The sequence below is a fragment of the Eptesicus fuscus genome, chromosome 11 (genome assembly GCF_027574615.1).
Source record: "Eptesicus fuscus isolate TK198812 chromosome 11, DD_ASM_mEF_20220401, whole genome shotgun sequence".
NCBI classification, from domain to species: Eukaryota; Metazoa; Chordata; class Mammalia; order Chiroptera; family Vespertilionidae; genus Eptesicus; species Eptesicus fuscus.
This window is the reverse complement of record NC_072483.1, coordinates 61,980,491-61,994,861: the sequence shown is the minus strand read 5'-3', so window position 1 is coordinate 61,994,861 and position 14,371 is coordinate 61,980,491. Positions and strand designations below refer to the sequence as shown.

At 40.9% G+C, this 14,371-nt stretch overlaps 3 protein-coding genes across 3 annotated transcripts in view; 2 read left to right on the top strand and 1 right to left on the bottom strand.

Moving 5' to 3' along the window:
* The window catches only part of USP40 (ubiquitin specific peptidase 40), a 67,285-nt gene extending 66,556 nt beyond the window's left edge, over positions 1–729 (bottom strand). The window contains exon 1 of the mRNA XM_028140603.2: positions 495–729. Coding sequence (XP_027996404.2) covers positions 495–729 — 235 coding nt within the window. The remainder of the gene's footprint in view (positions 1–494) is intronic.
* Positions 730–6,816: 6,087 nt separating this feature from the next.
* LOC103283210 (UDP-glucuronosyltransferase 1A9-like) lies at positions 6,817–7,686 on the top strand. The gene has a single exon (XM_008138421.3). The coding sequence runs from the start codon at positions 6,817–6,819 to the stop codon at positions 7,684–7,686; it is 870 nt and encodes a 289-aa protein (XP_008136643.2).
* Positions 7,687–12,534: 4,848 nt separating this feature from the next.
* The window catches only part of LOC103283443 (UDP-glucuronosyltransferase 1A7-like), a 46,810-nt gene continuing 44,973 nt past the window's right edge, over positions 12,535–14,371 (top strand). Inside the window, exon 1 of the mRNA XM_054723242.1 lies at positions 12,535–13,405. Within this exon, the coding sequence (XP_054579217.1) occupies positions 12,551–13,405 (855 nt within the window). The 5' untranslated portion in view covers positions 12,535–12,550. The remainder of the gene's footprint in view (positions 13,406–14,371) is intronic.

Here is a 14,371-nt window from a genome sequence, read left to right as displayed (position 1 = left end):
ATACTATAAAAGGTTTCACATTTTAGGTCAGGTTCTAACACTCAAACAAATTTAGATCATATCAGGTTGTCAGTTTTTTAATTGCAGAACTGCAGATAAATGATTACGAACTATTTAAATAATGTGACACCCTCCCCATTCCAAATGACATAATTGCTTTGGGTAACTCTGGCTTATGTGTTTATTACTTTGGAGAAATTTTAAAACTCAAAAATACCAATACTCATGACAAAATTGTCTTTATGTTGTCTTTTAAATTATAAGAATCAGAAAAGAAATACTGCCATTTTAAATTTTGTTACTAAATATTAGTGATTACATAGAATATACTTAAGATAACTTAAGCTTCACATTACCATTTTGTATGTTACATTAACAATAAACACATGCTGTAGAATACACCTTTAAGATACTTTGTCTCCTTGTGATCTTGCATAATTACATGGAGATGAGGGTTACAGGCTACTAAGCAAATGCATGTAATAATAGCATACCTCTGAATTCAGGTGTAAAATGAAGAGTCTGAAGAAGGGAATTGAGGTAACAAGTTCCACCCTGATTTCTGATTCCGCTTAAATTAGTAAATTCTCTAGGAGCAGGTGGCTCCAATGGTTTGGCCTTTAATTTTTTTCCTTTTCCATACTGATTATTTGATACACTGGAATAATCCTCTTCAAATAGGTCCCCAAACATTGTGAAACTAAATATCACCTTTAAAAAAGATGACATGTTAAAAAATGCTTTTATTTTTACAACGAACTTTCTCCCATCACCCTATCTTATTCTTGGGAGTCTCTGTTTTTAAGTCTTCCCTAGGCAAGTTACTTAACCTTTGTTCCTTGTATGTAAAATGAGATACCACCTATCAGACATGGTCATTTAAACAATCAAATGACAATTAAAGAAAAGCACTTAGTGCACAGGGTTTGGCTCACAACGAACCACAGCTGTTTTTAAAAAGGTATACTGGCATCACTAATGAAAGCAGAAATAATACCCATCGCCACATCTAACCTACTGCTGGGGTGGCGAACGCAAAGCAAGCCTAGATCCTGAGGGCTGACAAGGGCCTGGGACAGTCAATCACTTCCTAAAATCTCTGCTTCTCACACTCCTTGTACCAGATTATGACACTGAAATGAACTAAATGGAACTAATTACCCTTTACAGCAGCTAAGTGCATGGCCCCAAAGCTGGAGAGTCGCGAGGAGTTCACGACCATTAAAATTACTGAGCAAAAGGCCGCCTAGTCTGCATCCAGCGATCCTGACATTAGCCCCAGGGATCCAGGCCACTTGCTCAGGGTCTCACTTGAGTGCGGCGCGACGGAGGGCCGCAACGAGACATGCAAAGCTCCTTGCACCGTTCCGAGGTGACAGGAAACGCTGAAATGCAATTATTTTCCTTTTCAAAGCTTTCCTCAAAAGAAAAGCACAAGAAATGGAACTCGAAAGTCTGACCTCGAGCTCGTGGCCTGGACTCCTGTCGCTCCCACTCCTGGCCTAGGCCGGGCCCTCAAGCCCTCCCAGTCACCCCTGGGCCCGGGGTCGCGAGGAGGCGGTATTCCTGCCGAGGACCACTGACCCGACGCCAGAACTCCGCGTCCCCGGGCCGGCCCGGAAGTCCCTCGCCTCTCCCTTCTCAGGCCGTGCCGCCCACACGGTCCCTGTGCCTCCCAGGTCCCTCCGCAGAACCCCGGCCGCCAGCTCCACTTACTGCCTAAAGCCCAGACCCCCGCCCCGGCCAAAACCCGTAGCGAACTGACGCGCCCCAAGTAGGCACCGCCATGTTGGCGCAGGCGTGTCTCCGGCAGCTTCCAGCGTGAGCAATTTATGGAACTCGGACTACGCGACCCAGGATGCCCCGCGGGAGCTCCGGCCTTATGGGCAATGTAGTCCTTTTGCCCCGGGAGTTTGGGAGTCGGGTGGGAGGGGAGCGCTCGCTTTCCCGGTCAGTTTCGCGGTTCCCGGGTCCGCGGGTCCTATCGGTCAGGTGGCCGATCATTCAATCACACCTTAAAGTTTATACTTATTGCTGTTGGCAATCCGCACTAGTTGCGGTGGAGTACCCAAAGATCACTTGTCTTTTGTAATGGCTAATTCCCAAATTACCTAAACAACGGAAACATTTGTGTAAGGCTTCAGCTTGGCTATGCACTTTCAAAGACATTTTCTAGTGTATCTCTAGTAAAAAATGTACCACGTAGCCTTTATGATAACCTCAATGTTTGTTTTGTCTGCACCAACTCTAAATAGCATTCACAAGAATACACTAAAAATATCTCAAAATGATCCTCTCTTGCTGACTTGAATACCTTTAGCGGACTGTTTCAGTAGCTTATGTATGTAGGCCCTACTTCTGGCATCTCCCCAATCCAATCCAGCTTCGGTCTTGGAATGAATGAGGGAGACAGGGAGAAAATCCTCTGGACTTCAGCTAAAGGCTGGAGAAATTGAGAATAGCTGCAACGCAGGAGTCCTAGTGAATGCCAGACTAAGAGATTTGTAGATGGAGTACTTGAGGGAGACTCCTGTAGCTGGCGTGTTCAGAAGTATTGGTAGGGAAAGACCTGAAGGCAGCGCACCAGCTACGAGGTCAAAGGTCTAGGAAACTGCAGTGGGAAAAGTGTTCTCAGTTCTCATTAGTCTTCACTTGGCCACATTGCCTCTTGACTTCAAGACTCTCCTCCCTGGCCCATGGCATACTATTCTATTGCTTCCCTTCTGCACGTTGCTTCTCTTTTACCAGCTGTGCTTCATTTCCCTCTTCCAAATTGTAGATATTCCTCGAACTTCCATTCCCTGATCAAGAATGAGCACCGAAGGTTAGCTCCACCAGGACACGGGCTGTTAAAACCAGAACAATTGTTGGCATGGAGGCTGAGATGTCTCTGAAATGAGTGCATCTACCCTGGAAATTCCAAAGAGTGATCATGACATGGACTACGAGGAGCCAGACAGGTCAGCAGGTGATGAAAAACCTGCTCTGCAAAAGAAAAAGACCAGAGAAGTCTGGGGAAACACGGGACTTGGTTGGAAAGTCTGTAAGGAGGATTCTCTGAAAGGCCGGGGCCTCTAGGGGAACCTTGCTGAAGGCAGCAAGCAGCCCCTGCCTTGACTTTTCACAAACAGGTCCGAGCCCCCCGGGGTATTTTGCTGGAATCTCTATGTTTAGTCTTTAAACCCGACCTTGTAGAAGCATGTGCTTTCTCAAGGATGCTTACCCTGCTGATTATATCTAGAGGTTAATTTTAGTTCAAGCTGTTGTTACAATAAAAGCCTAAGGAGGCAGGCAATCAGGGCTGTTTTGGGGACTCCTGCCAGGCATCCCCTTAGCCTCGCTTTCACAGAAACGTGTGTCAGAGTAACCCATTCATTCATCCCTCAGGGTCTGCTGGTCAGTCCCGGCAGAGAAGGTTGGATCAATCACTCAGGCTGAGGTTTAGCAGTTCCCTGGCAGGGAGCCATAATGAATTGCTTTTTATGTTTTTATTCATTCATTTATTCATTCACCCATTCTTTAGTAAATATTTAGTAAACATCTTTATTTATTTAATGAGCATTTACTAAGTGGCAGGCACAGGGCTAGAAATTTTAATATTAATCTGACTGATATAGGCCCCTAAATTCATGGAGCTCACTTTATAATGGAGGAAACTAAGAAAAAGATACATGATAACTATAGTGATAAGTAACTGGAGGGAAGTTACTTATAACAGAAGGAAATAACAGAAGAATGTGACAGTAAATGACAAGGATGGGGGGCTATTTCTGATATTGGCCTCAGATCAGACTTCTTAAAGGAGAACTTCCCAATGAGGAGGCACAGGAAGCGCTCAGGAAAGACCCCTCCAGGCTGAGAGAACAGCAAATACATAGGTCCTGAGGTGGGAAACTGTCCTGTTCCCGATGTAGAAAGGAGGCCTTGAATGAGTGGAGAAAGCAAATGGAGACTGGTTAAAGAGGTGGACTCACCCACCTTTTGGCCAAGGCGAGGATGTTTTCTAATTGCAGTGGGAAGCCATTCAATGGTATTACACAAAGATCGCATAGTGATTGATGTTTGAACAAACCCCTCTGGCTTCTGTCTGCAGGGCAAAAATGAAAGCGGAAAGACTAATTTATGAGGCAGTTCTTGGAGTTCAAGTAAGAGACGATGGTGGAATGATGTCCAGGCACTAGAGAGCGGAGCAGATGTGAGATCTCCTTTGGAGATAGGACGGGACTTGGTCATGTGGCGGCTTTGTAATGTATCAATGGGCTAAGCTGAATTTTGTTTCCCAGAATTCCCTTCCTATTTCTGATTAGGGTTAGTCACAGAGACATTTTTACCTGAAGTTGAGGAGCAATTTTTGTTTTCTTACATGCAGAAGTGTGGGACAGGCACTTCTGTAGCTCATACATGTTGTCACCTACCTGCAGACTCACGTCATTGGCATGAAGTAGCAGAAGTGTGGGACAGGCACTTCTGTAGCTCATACATGTTGTCACCTACCTGCAGACTCACGTCATTGGCATGAAGTAGCAGTTGGACCTGCACCTGCCCTTCCGTGCCCTGGCTCCTCCTTCAGCTTCTCCCACACCTGTGCTAGGTGTGTGTTTAGCTCCGCGAGGAAGAGCACCAGCTTGTCCTTCAGGACCCCAACGTCATCAAGGTTGGAGGTAGTAAGAACACTCCAAGGTTCTAGTCCCTTCTTGTAGACCCAAGTTCATTCCTGTGGGTCCAAGCTTATTGATCCCTTCCAGAAGACCCACCCTGATGTCCTGAAATTCTAGCATCAGAGGCAAAGATTGTTAACAGAGATCCGTTCAAGCAGCTCCCACATGAGTCAAATCCCTATGACAAATCCCTGACTATGGGTAGCGTTGGTGGTTCTGCTTCTCTGAACCCCAACTGACACAGCTTGAATGGCGGGGCTGTGGGAGAGTGATGCCTTGTACATTGTTTTACTTGAAACACCAGGTAGATGAAAATAGCATTTACTGAGCCAAACTGGGAGAGGAGGAAAGCTCTGGTAGGAAACTCAAAAGTCGTGATTTGAATATATTAACTCTTAGAAGCTAGTGTGGTAAAATTGGAATGCTATTAGAATGTAATCTATATATTCAGAACAAATAAATTAGGATAGGGGGCAGTTTTTGAATTGTTATTATAAGAAAGAGCTCCCCAAAAGTCTGGGATGTCTACAGATAAAATGGCTTGCTTCAGAGGTGGGCCAAAGAATGGCCATGTGGTCCTCGCCAGTTTGGCTCAGTGGATAGAGCGTTGGCCTGTGGACTGAAGGCTCCCAGGTTTGATTCCGGTCAAGGGCACATGCCCGGGTTTCGGGCTCAATCTATAGTGGGGGGCGTGCAGGAGGCAGCCAATCAATGATTCTTTCTGATTCTCTCTCATCGTTGATATTTCTCTCTCTCCTCTCTCTCTCTCTCTCTCTCTCTCTCTCTCTCTCTCTCTCTCTCTCTCTCTCTCTCTCCTCTCTCTCCTCTCTCTCTCTCCTTTCTCTCTCTTTCTCTCTCATTCACTCTCTCTCTCTCTCTCACTCTCTCTCTCTCTCTTTCTCTCTCCCTTCCTCTCTGAAATCAATAAAAATATTTATTTTAAAAGAAAGAATGGCCATGTTGACAGGAGAGGAGATCCAGGCAATGGATGAATACAAAACTGTACTTAATTTCAAATAGCCTTCTAAAAATGTTTTTCACTAAAACTTTAGTCATAGGGCCTCCTTCGTTAAAGATAAGCACACCACACCTACAGTGACCCCCAGATGCCTATGGGCCCCACCCCTGCAAGCAGTAATAATTTGGGGCCAACACTTTTGAGTTCATGATTACGCTTACAAAAATTGGGATTTTGATCCAAGTGGTTGGCAAAGGTAAAAAACCATGACCCTGGCCTGAAAAACTTGCACTTTTATTTGCATTTTTGTTTCCTTATCTGTGCTGTGTTACTTAATCTATTTGTTATGCAATCTGTACCCAAATGCTATAAACAAGAACCTTTTAAACCGAAGGTCATGTGTTATTAGTGGATTATCAAATTTATTGAGAGGGACTGTGATTAGCATTTAAAGAGAGAGAGAGGAAAAAAAATATGGGAAAGAAATACAATAGTGAAATTACACAACATGGACTCTTCTGTCTGGCTTAGTTTATTGTGCAGATTTTTTTTGAAATTCATCCTTGCTGTTCAAATATCAGAACAAAAAAACAAACAAAAAACCCCAAACCAGTCATTGCCAATAATTTACTCATAAGAAAATACTGAACGATATGTTTTCCTGTTAAGAATAGTTTGCTCAATGGTTAGAGCGTTGGCCCACAGACTGAAGAGTCCTGGGTTCAGTTCCAGTCAAGGGCAGGAACCTTGTTGGCAGGCTCATCCCCACCCCAGTTGGGGTGGGTACGGGAGGCAACCAATCGGTGTGTCTCTTTCACATCCATGTTTCTCTCTGTCTCTGCCCTGCCCTTCCACTCTCTAAAAATGAATGGAAATAAATATTCTCAGGTGAGGATTAACAACAGCAACAACAACAAAAAAATAGTTTTGATCTTTACCTGGCCAGAGATAGTGCCATGACTTCAATGCTGGTTTACAAAGGGAATTATTAAGCAATGGTTTTTGGACCCTGCGTACTCAGGAAGATCGAAAAGAACATTTCAATAAAGCTTGCATTTTTGGAATTTGTCCCAAAGGAAATATTGGATTTTATCCTCAGACTACTCTTGGGGCAGGTTTTGTGCCTGTACTTCTTCCACCGACTGTATCACACAAGCTTGGAATCCAGACCACCGGGCTGCTCCGGGCTGCCTCTATCCAATGGCTCCTGCGGTATTGACTGGCCTCCTTCCTCTATGTGTGTGTCTCCTGCTGGCACCTGGCTTTGCCCAGGCAGGCAAGCTGCTGGTCATACCCATGGATGGGAGCCACTGGTTTACCATGCGATCTGTTGTGGAGAAACTCAGCCACAGAGGGCATGAGGTGGTGGTGGTCAGGCCAGAGGTGAGTTGGCGCCTGGGACAATCATCCAATTATACTGTCAAGACTTATTCCTCATCTTACACTCTGGAGGATCTGAATGATCAGTTCCGGATTTTCGCTGACTCTCAGTGGAAAACTCGGGATCAAAGTGTATTTGCCCTGATAATGAATCCATCAAACACTATTTTTAAATACTTTTTTTCAAATTGTAGGAATTTGTTTAATGACAAAAAATTAGTAAAATACATAGAAGATAGTTCTTTTGATGCGGTGTTTCTAGACCCTTTTGACATGTGTGGCTTAATTGTAGCCAAGTATTTTTCACTCCCGTCCGTGGTCTTCACCAGAGGGCTGTTTTGCCACTATCTTGAAGAAGGTGCGCAGTGCCCCAGCCCGCTTTCTTATGTTCCAAGGTTTCTCTTGGGGTTCTCTAATGCCATGACCTTCAGGGAGAAAGTTCGGAACCTCATCTTCCACCTGGAGGAACATTTGCTTTGTGGCTATTTTCTCAAAACTGGTTTAGAAGTTGCCTCTGAGATTCTCCAGACGACTGTCACAGCTTATGACCTATTCAGCCAACCATCCATTTGGTTGTTACGAACTGACTTTGTTTTGGACTATCCAAGACCTGTGATGCCCAACATGATCTTCATTGGCGGCATCAACTGCCACCCGGGAAAGCCATTGTCACAGGTGAGTTACCTCTAGTTTCCCATGCTCAGAATAGTGTGGCTTGCACAGGAAAGAGAACAAACATGCCTTACTGATTTGTAAATTTACATTAGTTGCATTTGGAATCCCTTCCTAGTTTAATGAATTATTATGTATCAATTCATTTAATTCTGTGTTAGCAAATTTTATAGAGTTGTCCCCTTTGACACTCATTTGTATACAATTGCAATAATTGTATACAAAAATAATTGTATACAAAAATACTGAAAAACACAATAAGAAATAAAACCTCTGTTTTTGTTAATCCAGTGCTACGCAATATGAAAATGCTTTTAGTAGTTTTGTATGCATTTTTTCTTTTTCTGAAGTTATTTTACATATATGCATATAGCTAATGTAAATTCTCACACTCATTTTATGAAAATGAAGTCTAGCATCAGACTGGACATATTGTTCTTTATCTTTTTCACCTGCCTATAAATCATGAACCTTTTTACTGCTATTACATACAAATGTGTGACATTCTTTTTATGAGTTGCATACATTCTTTTTAAGAGTTGCATAAGATTCTTTATTTTGTATGCACCGTAGTTTATTCAAGTAAGTAATATTGATGGATAGTTAAGCTTTTATTCTTACTTTTTCCTTTTATAATTAAGACTGTACTAAACATTTTAAAATTAGTTCTTTACATTCACACATTTCTATAATCTTGCTCTTATTCTAATAGGCCAGACTCCTTAGGAATAGGGTTGCTGGGTCTAATGCTATGCACATATTACACATTTGACAAATGGCTTTCAAAATTTTATTTATTTATTTATTTATTTGTTTGTTTGTTTATTTTATTTACCATCACCATTTATACCCTCTTTGTCCTCTTTCACCTCAACCCACTTTCCCTGTCCACAAGCTTCCAAAATATTGAACAGCCTTACACTTTGGTTAACAGTGTATGGGAGTTCTAGGTTTTCCATATCATCTCCAACTTCAGATGTGTTCCAACTTTTTAATTTTTTTGTAAAAAAATTCTACATAGCTGCTTCCATTTTCATAGGTATGTTGGTCATTTTCATTTTTTTGTAAATTATGTATTCACATTCTTTGATCATCTTTTGTAGGAATATTTTTCTTTGTAGACCTAATTTCTATGTCTCTTGTGTATTGGGACTATTAACACTTGGCTTTTTATTTATGCTGCAAATATTTTTTCCTGGGCTTTTCTTTCTTATTTGTCATACAGTAGTCAATCTGGTTAACTTTTTCTTTAATGGCTTCTGGATTTCAACTCATTTAGATTTTTCCAAGCCCGGGATATTTAAACATATTTTCCATACTGTGTCTTAATTTTTTTAAGTCCTCTAATATTAATAGTTTTTTTTTACAATGAGATTTTTTTTTAACATAAAATGAGATATTAACTTACTATTTTTCTGATTGGAGAGTCCATTGTCCTATATAATTTAATACAAAATCCATTCTTCATCTATTGAATTGAAATGCATCTTTATAATATTTAAAACTTCCATATTTATTTACATCTGCTCTTGTGCTTTTAGTTTTGTCCCACTGATTTATTTACTTATTCATGTGCCAGTGTCATATTTTGCAGTAAGTTTTAATATTTGGTAAGATATGCCTCATACTCACTTTCTTTTTTTCTGATAGGCATGAGAGTTCGAAAATACTCAAAAGGACTATATTTTTACTCCCCCTTTTGTGCTTTATGTTTTTGACATTACATTTCAGATCATTTTATTTTGTGTATCTGCTTAGCAATCATTATAGTTAAGTTTGCTACTTTTGTCTCATGACCTTCATAGTAGTTTTTAAATGGTTGATGTGTTGTGTTTATTAAATATTTGCCTTTATATAAGATTTTTTCTTTCACATATTTTTTTTAAATTTCTGATTATGGGTTTTTCTTTTTTGCTTAAAGAAGACCTTTTAATATTTCTTGTAAATCTGATTCACTGGTGATGAACTCCTTTAGTTTTTGCATATTCAGGAAACACTTTATTTCTCCTTCAATTCTGAATTACTAGTATAACCTTGCTGTGTAGAATATTCTAGTTTGTATATTCCTTTCTTTCAGCACTTTAAATATGTCTTGCCACTCCCTTCTGGCCAGAAAGTTGCTGCTGAAAAATCAGCTGATACCCTTAGGGGTTTCTCCTTGTATGTGACTAGTTGTTTTCTTCTTGCTACCTTCAAGATAGTTTCTTTATCTTTAACTTTTGTTGTTTTAATTACAATATGTCTTGGTGTGGGTCTTGGGGTTCATCTTGTTTGGAACTCTGTCTATCTTGGACCTGGATGTCTATTTCCTCTCCCAGGTTAAGCAAGTTTTTTACAATTATTTCCTGAAATAAACTTCTTATTCACTTTTCTCTCTTCTTCTCGGATCCATATAATGTGAATGTTGGTGTCATTGATGTTGTCCCAGAGGTCCCTTAAAGTCTCCTCATTTTTAAAAAATTATTTTTTCTAGGGGGGGTGAGGGCATATGTTGGGGGTGGGAGCAGGTGGGGAGAGGTCAATTGGGGAAAAAGGAGACGTATGTAATACTTTCAACAATAAAGAATTTTTAAAAATTAGTTTTTCTTAGTGTTGCTCTAATTGGTTGATTGCCAATTATCTGACTTCTAGTTCACAGATTTATTCTCCTGTATTATCTAATCTTCTGTTTATTCCTCCTAGTGTATTTTTTTTATTTTCATTATTATATTGTTAAGCACTTACTGATTCTTTATTATATTTTCTAACACTTAGTTGAAGTTCTTCCTGAATTCCTCTATTCTACTCCCCTGTTTGGTGAGCATCCTTTTGACCATTACTTTGAATTCTTTATCAGGTAAATTACTTATTCTGTTTTGTTCTTTGGTGGAAATTTTTCTTGTTTCTTCATTTGAGACATATTCTTCTGTCTTCTCATTTTGTTTGACTTTGTTTGTTTGTTTGTGCTTGTTTATACAAAGTAGACAAAATTGCTATCTCTCCTAGTCTTGAAAAAGTAGTCTATGTAGAAAAGACATCTGTGTAGGCTATGTGTGCTGGATGGTTTTAGCAGTCCAGTTGGAGCTGGGCAGATGCTTGTGGCTCCTGAGCGCTGGCTTGCTAGGCTGAAGTGGCTTGGGTAAGGAGGCCTAGTGTTTGTGATGATGCTCTGTTGATTCGGTTTCCTTCCTCTGCTCAGACCTGAAATAGGCTCTGGGCTGTGCAGCTGGGAAAATACTGCAGCAACTATGCAGATAGCACAGATTGCTTGAAAAGAGCTATTTTTCTTTTAATAGCTTTAGAATTTGTAATGATGTCATCTCTCCCATTCCTGATATTGGTAATTTTTTTCTCCTCTTCTTATTTCTGACCAGTTTGGCTAGTCTCTAGTTATTTCAAGTTTTCAAAGAACCAGTGCTTAGATTCATTGATAATTTCTATTGTTTTTCATTTTACTGATATTTACCCTGAAGTAAGCCTCCCAGGAAGATAGATCACTTAACAGCATTTTTATTTTTCAGACATTGATCTCAAAGTCTCCCAGTCACTAAGGTAAATGGTGACTGAGCAAATGTCTAGTAGCAGTCTGGGTGTTTCCGAAGGAGCCATCTCAACCCTTCACAAAGATTATGGCCCAGGTTGGCTCTAGAATCCCTGAGTAAATGTTCCTCAGGGTCTTATCTGGTGTACACCACTGAGCTCTCCCAAGAAGGTATCTAGAAAACTTTCAAAATGGAAGTCAGTCCAACTCGGCAAACATTCCCCGTGTGCTTTCTCTGTGTGAGGCACAGCACGGGGACTGTGGGAGGAGGGTGCAAACTTAAAGACATATCCCCTGACCTCAGGGCATGCGCTTGGTAGAATGTGGAGGACAGATACAGAGACTCCTGAAGGAGAACGCCAGGCTGATTGGGGTGAGCCCACAGCAGAGGTCTAAATAGGAGGGCGAAGAAGCAGAGAGAAAAGAGAGGAGTCCCTGCAAGCAGTGGCAGGTGACCGTCCATTGCCTGTGATGTATCTAGGGATATTGATTTAAAATAGGTGACAGTTGCATCCATTGCTAGGATGCTCGTGTAGGTGGGGTTGTCGATCTTATCCCACCATTTTGGAGGTTTGGAAATGCAACTAGACAGGCGGCGATGCCGGGCACTGCAGAGACCCCTGTGAAACGTACTTCTTCTGCCAGTGAGCAGATCAGTGGGAAGGGGCTTCCAGTCTTTCCTTGGAAGCCAGGATGTCAATCTCTTTCTGGGCAAAGAGACTTTGGTAGTCTGAGGATAAAATCCAATTTTTCCTTTGGGACAAATTCCAAAAATACCAGCTTTATTGGAATTTACTTTCTTTATATATATTTTTTAAAAATATATTTTATTTATTTTTTACAGAGAGGAAGGGAGAGGGATAGAGAGTCAGAAACATCAATGAGAAAGAAACATCGATCAGCTGCCTCCTGCACACCACCTACTGGGGATGTGCCCACAACCAAGGTACATTCCCCTCACCCCCTGACCAGAATCGAACCTGGGACCCTTCAGTCCATAGGCCGATGCTCTATCCACTGAGCCAAACTGGTTAGGGCTTACTTTCTTTATTATCTTTCTGAGTACTCAGGGTCCAAAGATCATTGCTTAATAATTCTCTTTGTAAACTGGCATAGGGCATGATCTCTGCCCAGGCAAAGATCAAGAGTATTCTTATTTGGAAATGTGCCAGGAGTTACCTCAGTAAATGCTTTCATTCATTATATTCTGATGAGTAAATCATTGGCAATCAGTTGCGTGTGTGCTTTTATGAATATATTAACACACACCCTCCCTTGGGGCAGGTTTTGTAGCCTGTACTTCTTCCACCGACTGTATCACGGGAGCTTGACAGCTGGGCTGCTCCGGGCTGCCGCTATCCAATGGCTCCTGCGGTATTGACTGGCCTCCTTCCTCTATGTGTGTGTCTCCTGCTGGCACCTGGCTTTGCCCAGGCAGGCAAGCTGCTGGTCATACCCATGGATGGGAGCCACTGGTTTACCATGCGATCCGTTGTGGAGAAACTCAGCCACAGAGGGCATGAGGTGGTGGTGGTCAGGCCAGAGGTGAGTTGGCGCCTGGGACAATCATCCAATTATACTGTCAAGACTTATTCCACATCTTACACTCTGGAGGATCTGAATGATCAGTTCCGGATTTTCGCTGACTCTCAATGGAAAACTCGGGCCCAGTATTTACATTCTATGCTATTGAGTTCATCTAACAGTGTTTTTGAATACTTTTTTTCAAATTGTAGGAATTTGTTTAATGACAAAAAATTAGTAAAATACATAGAAGATAGTTCTTTTGATGCGGTGTTTCTAGACCCTTTTGACATGTGTGGCTTAATTGTAGCCAAGTATTTTTCACTCCCGTCCGTGGTCTTCACCAGAGGGCTGTTTTGCCACTATCTTGAAGAAGGTGCGCAGTGCCCCAGCCCGCTTTCTTATGTTCCGAGAGGTCTCTTTTCGTTATCGGATACCATGACCTTCAGGCAGAGAGTGTGGAATCACATTATCCACTTGGAGGAACATTTACTTTGTGGCTATTTTCTCAAAACTGCTTTGGAAGTTGCCTCTGAGATTCTCCAGACGCCTGTCACAGCATATGACCTGGTCAGCCAACCATCCATTTGGTTGTTACGAAATGACTTTGTTTTGGACTATCCCAAACCTGTGATGCCCAACATGATCTTCATTGGCGGCATCAACTGCCACCCGGGAAAGCCATTGTCACAGGTGAGTTACCTCTAGTTTCCCATGCTCAGAATAGTGTGGCTTGCAGAGGAAAGAGAACAAACATGCCTTACTGAACCATGATTCGTAATTTATATTAGTTACATTTGGAATTCCTTTCTGGTTCAATGAATTATTTTCTGTCAATTCTTTTAACTGTGTGTTAGCAAATTTTATAACACTGTCCCCTTTGATACTCATGTGTATTCAACTGAGTTAATTGTATATAATTTCCAGGCTGAGTTTTTTAATACTGTTTTGGAAAAAAATACTGAAAAACATAGTAAGAAATAAAACTTTTCTGCTCTTAGCAGTTTTGTATGCATCTTATCCAAATTTTCTCAAGTTATTTTAGATATATGCATATAGCTAATGTAAATTCTCATTTTATGAAAATCAAGTCTAGTATCAGACTGGACATATTGTTCTTTACCTTTTTTAACTTGCCTATAAATCATGGACCTTTTTACAGCCATTACATACAAATGTGTAACATTCTTTTTAAGAGTTGCATAAGATTCTTTGAATGCCCTGTTTTACATTCAAGTAAGCAGTATTGATTGATGGTTATGCTTTTTTTCTTACTTTTCCCTTTTATAAATAAGACTGTACTAACCATTTAAAAATAAGTTCTTTACATTCACATATTTCCATAATCTTGCTCTTACTGTTGTAGGCCAAGAGTCCTTAGGAGTAGTGTTGCTAGGTCTAATGCTATGCACATATTACACATGCAACAAATGGCCTTCAATATATTGAACAACCTTATACTTTGGTCAACAGTATATGAAGTTCTAGTTTTTTCCATACCATCTCCAGCTTCAGATGTGTTCCAACTTTTAAGTTTTTTGGTAAAAAAAACTCTACATAGCTGCTTCCATTTTCATAGATATATTGGTCATTTGCATTTCCTCTTCTGTGAATTATGTATTCAGATTTTTTTTGTGTGTTCACATTCTTTAGCCATGT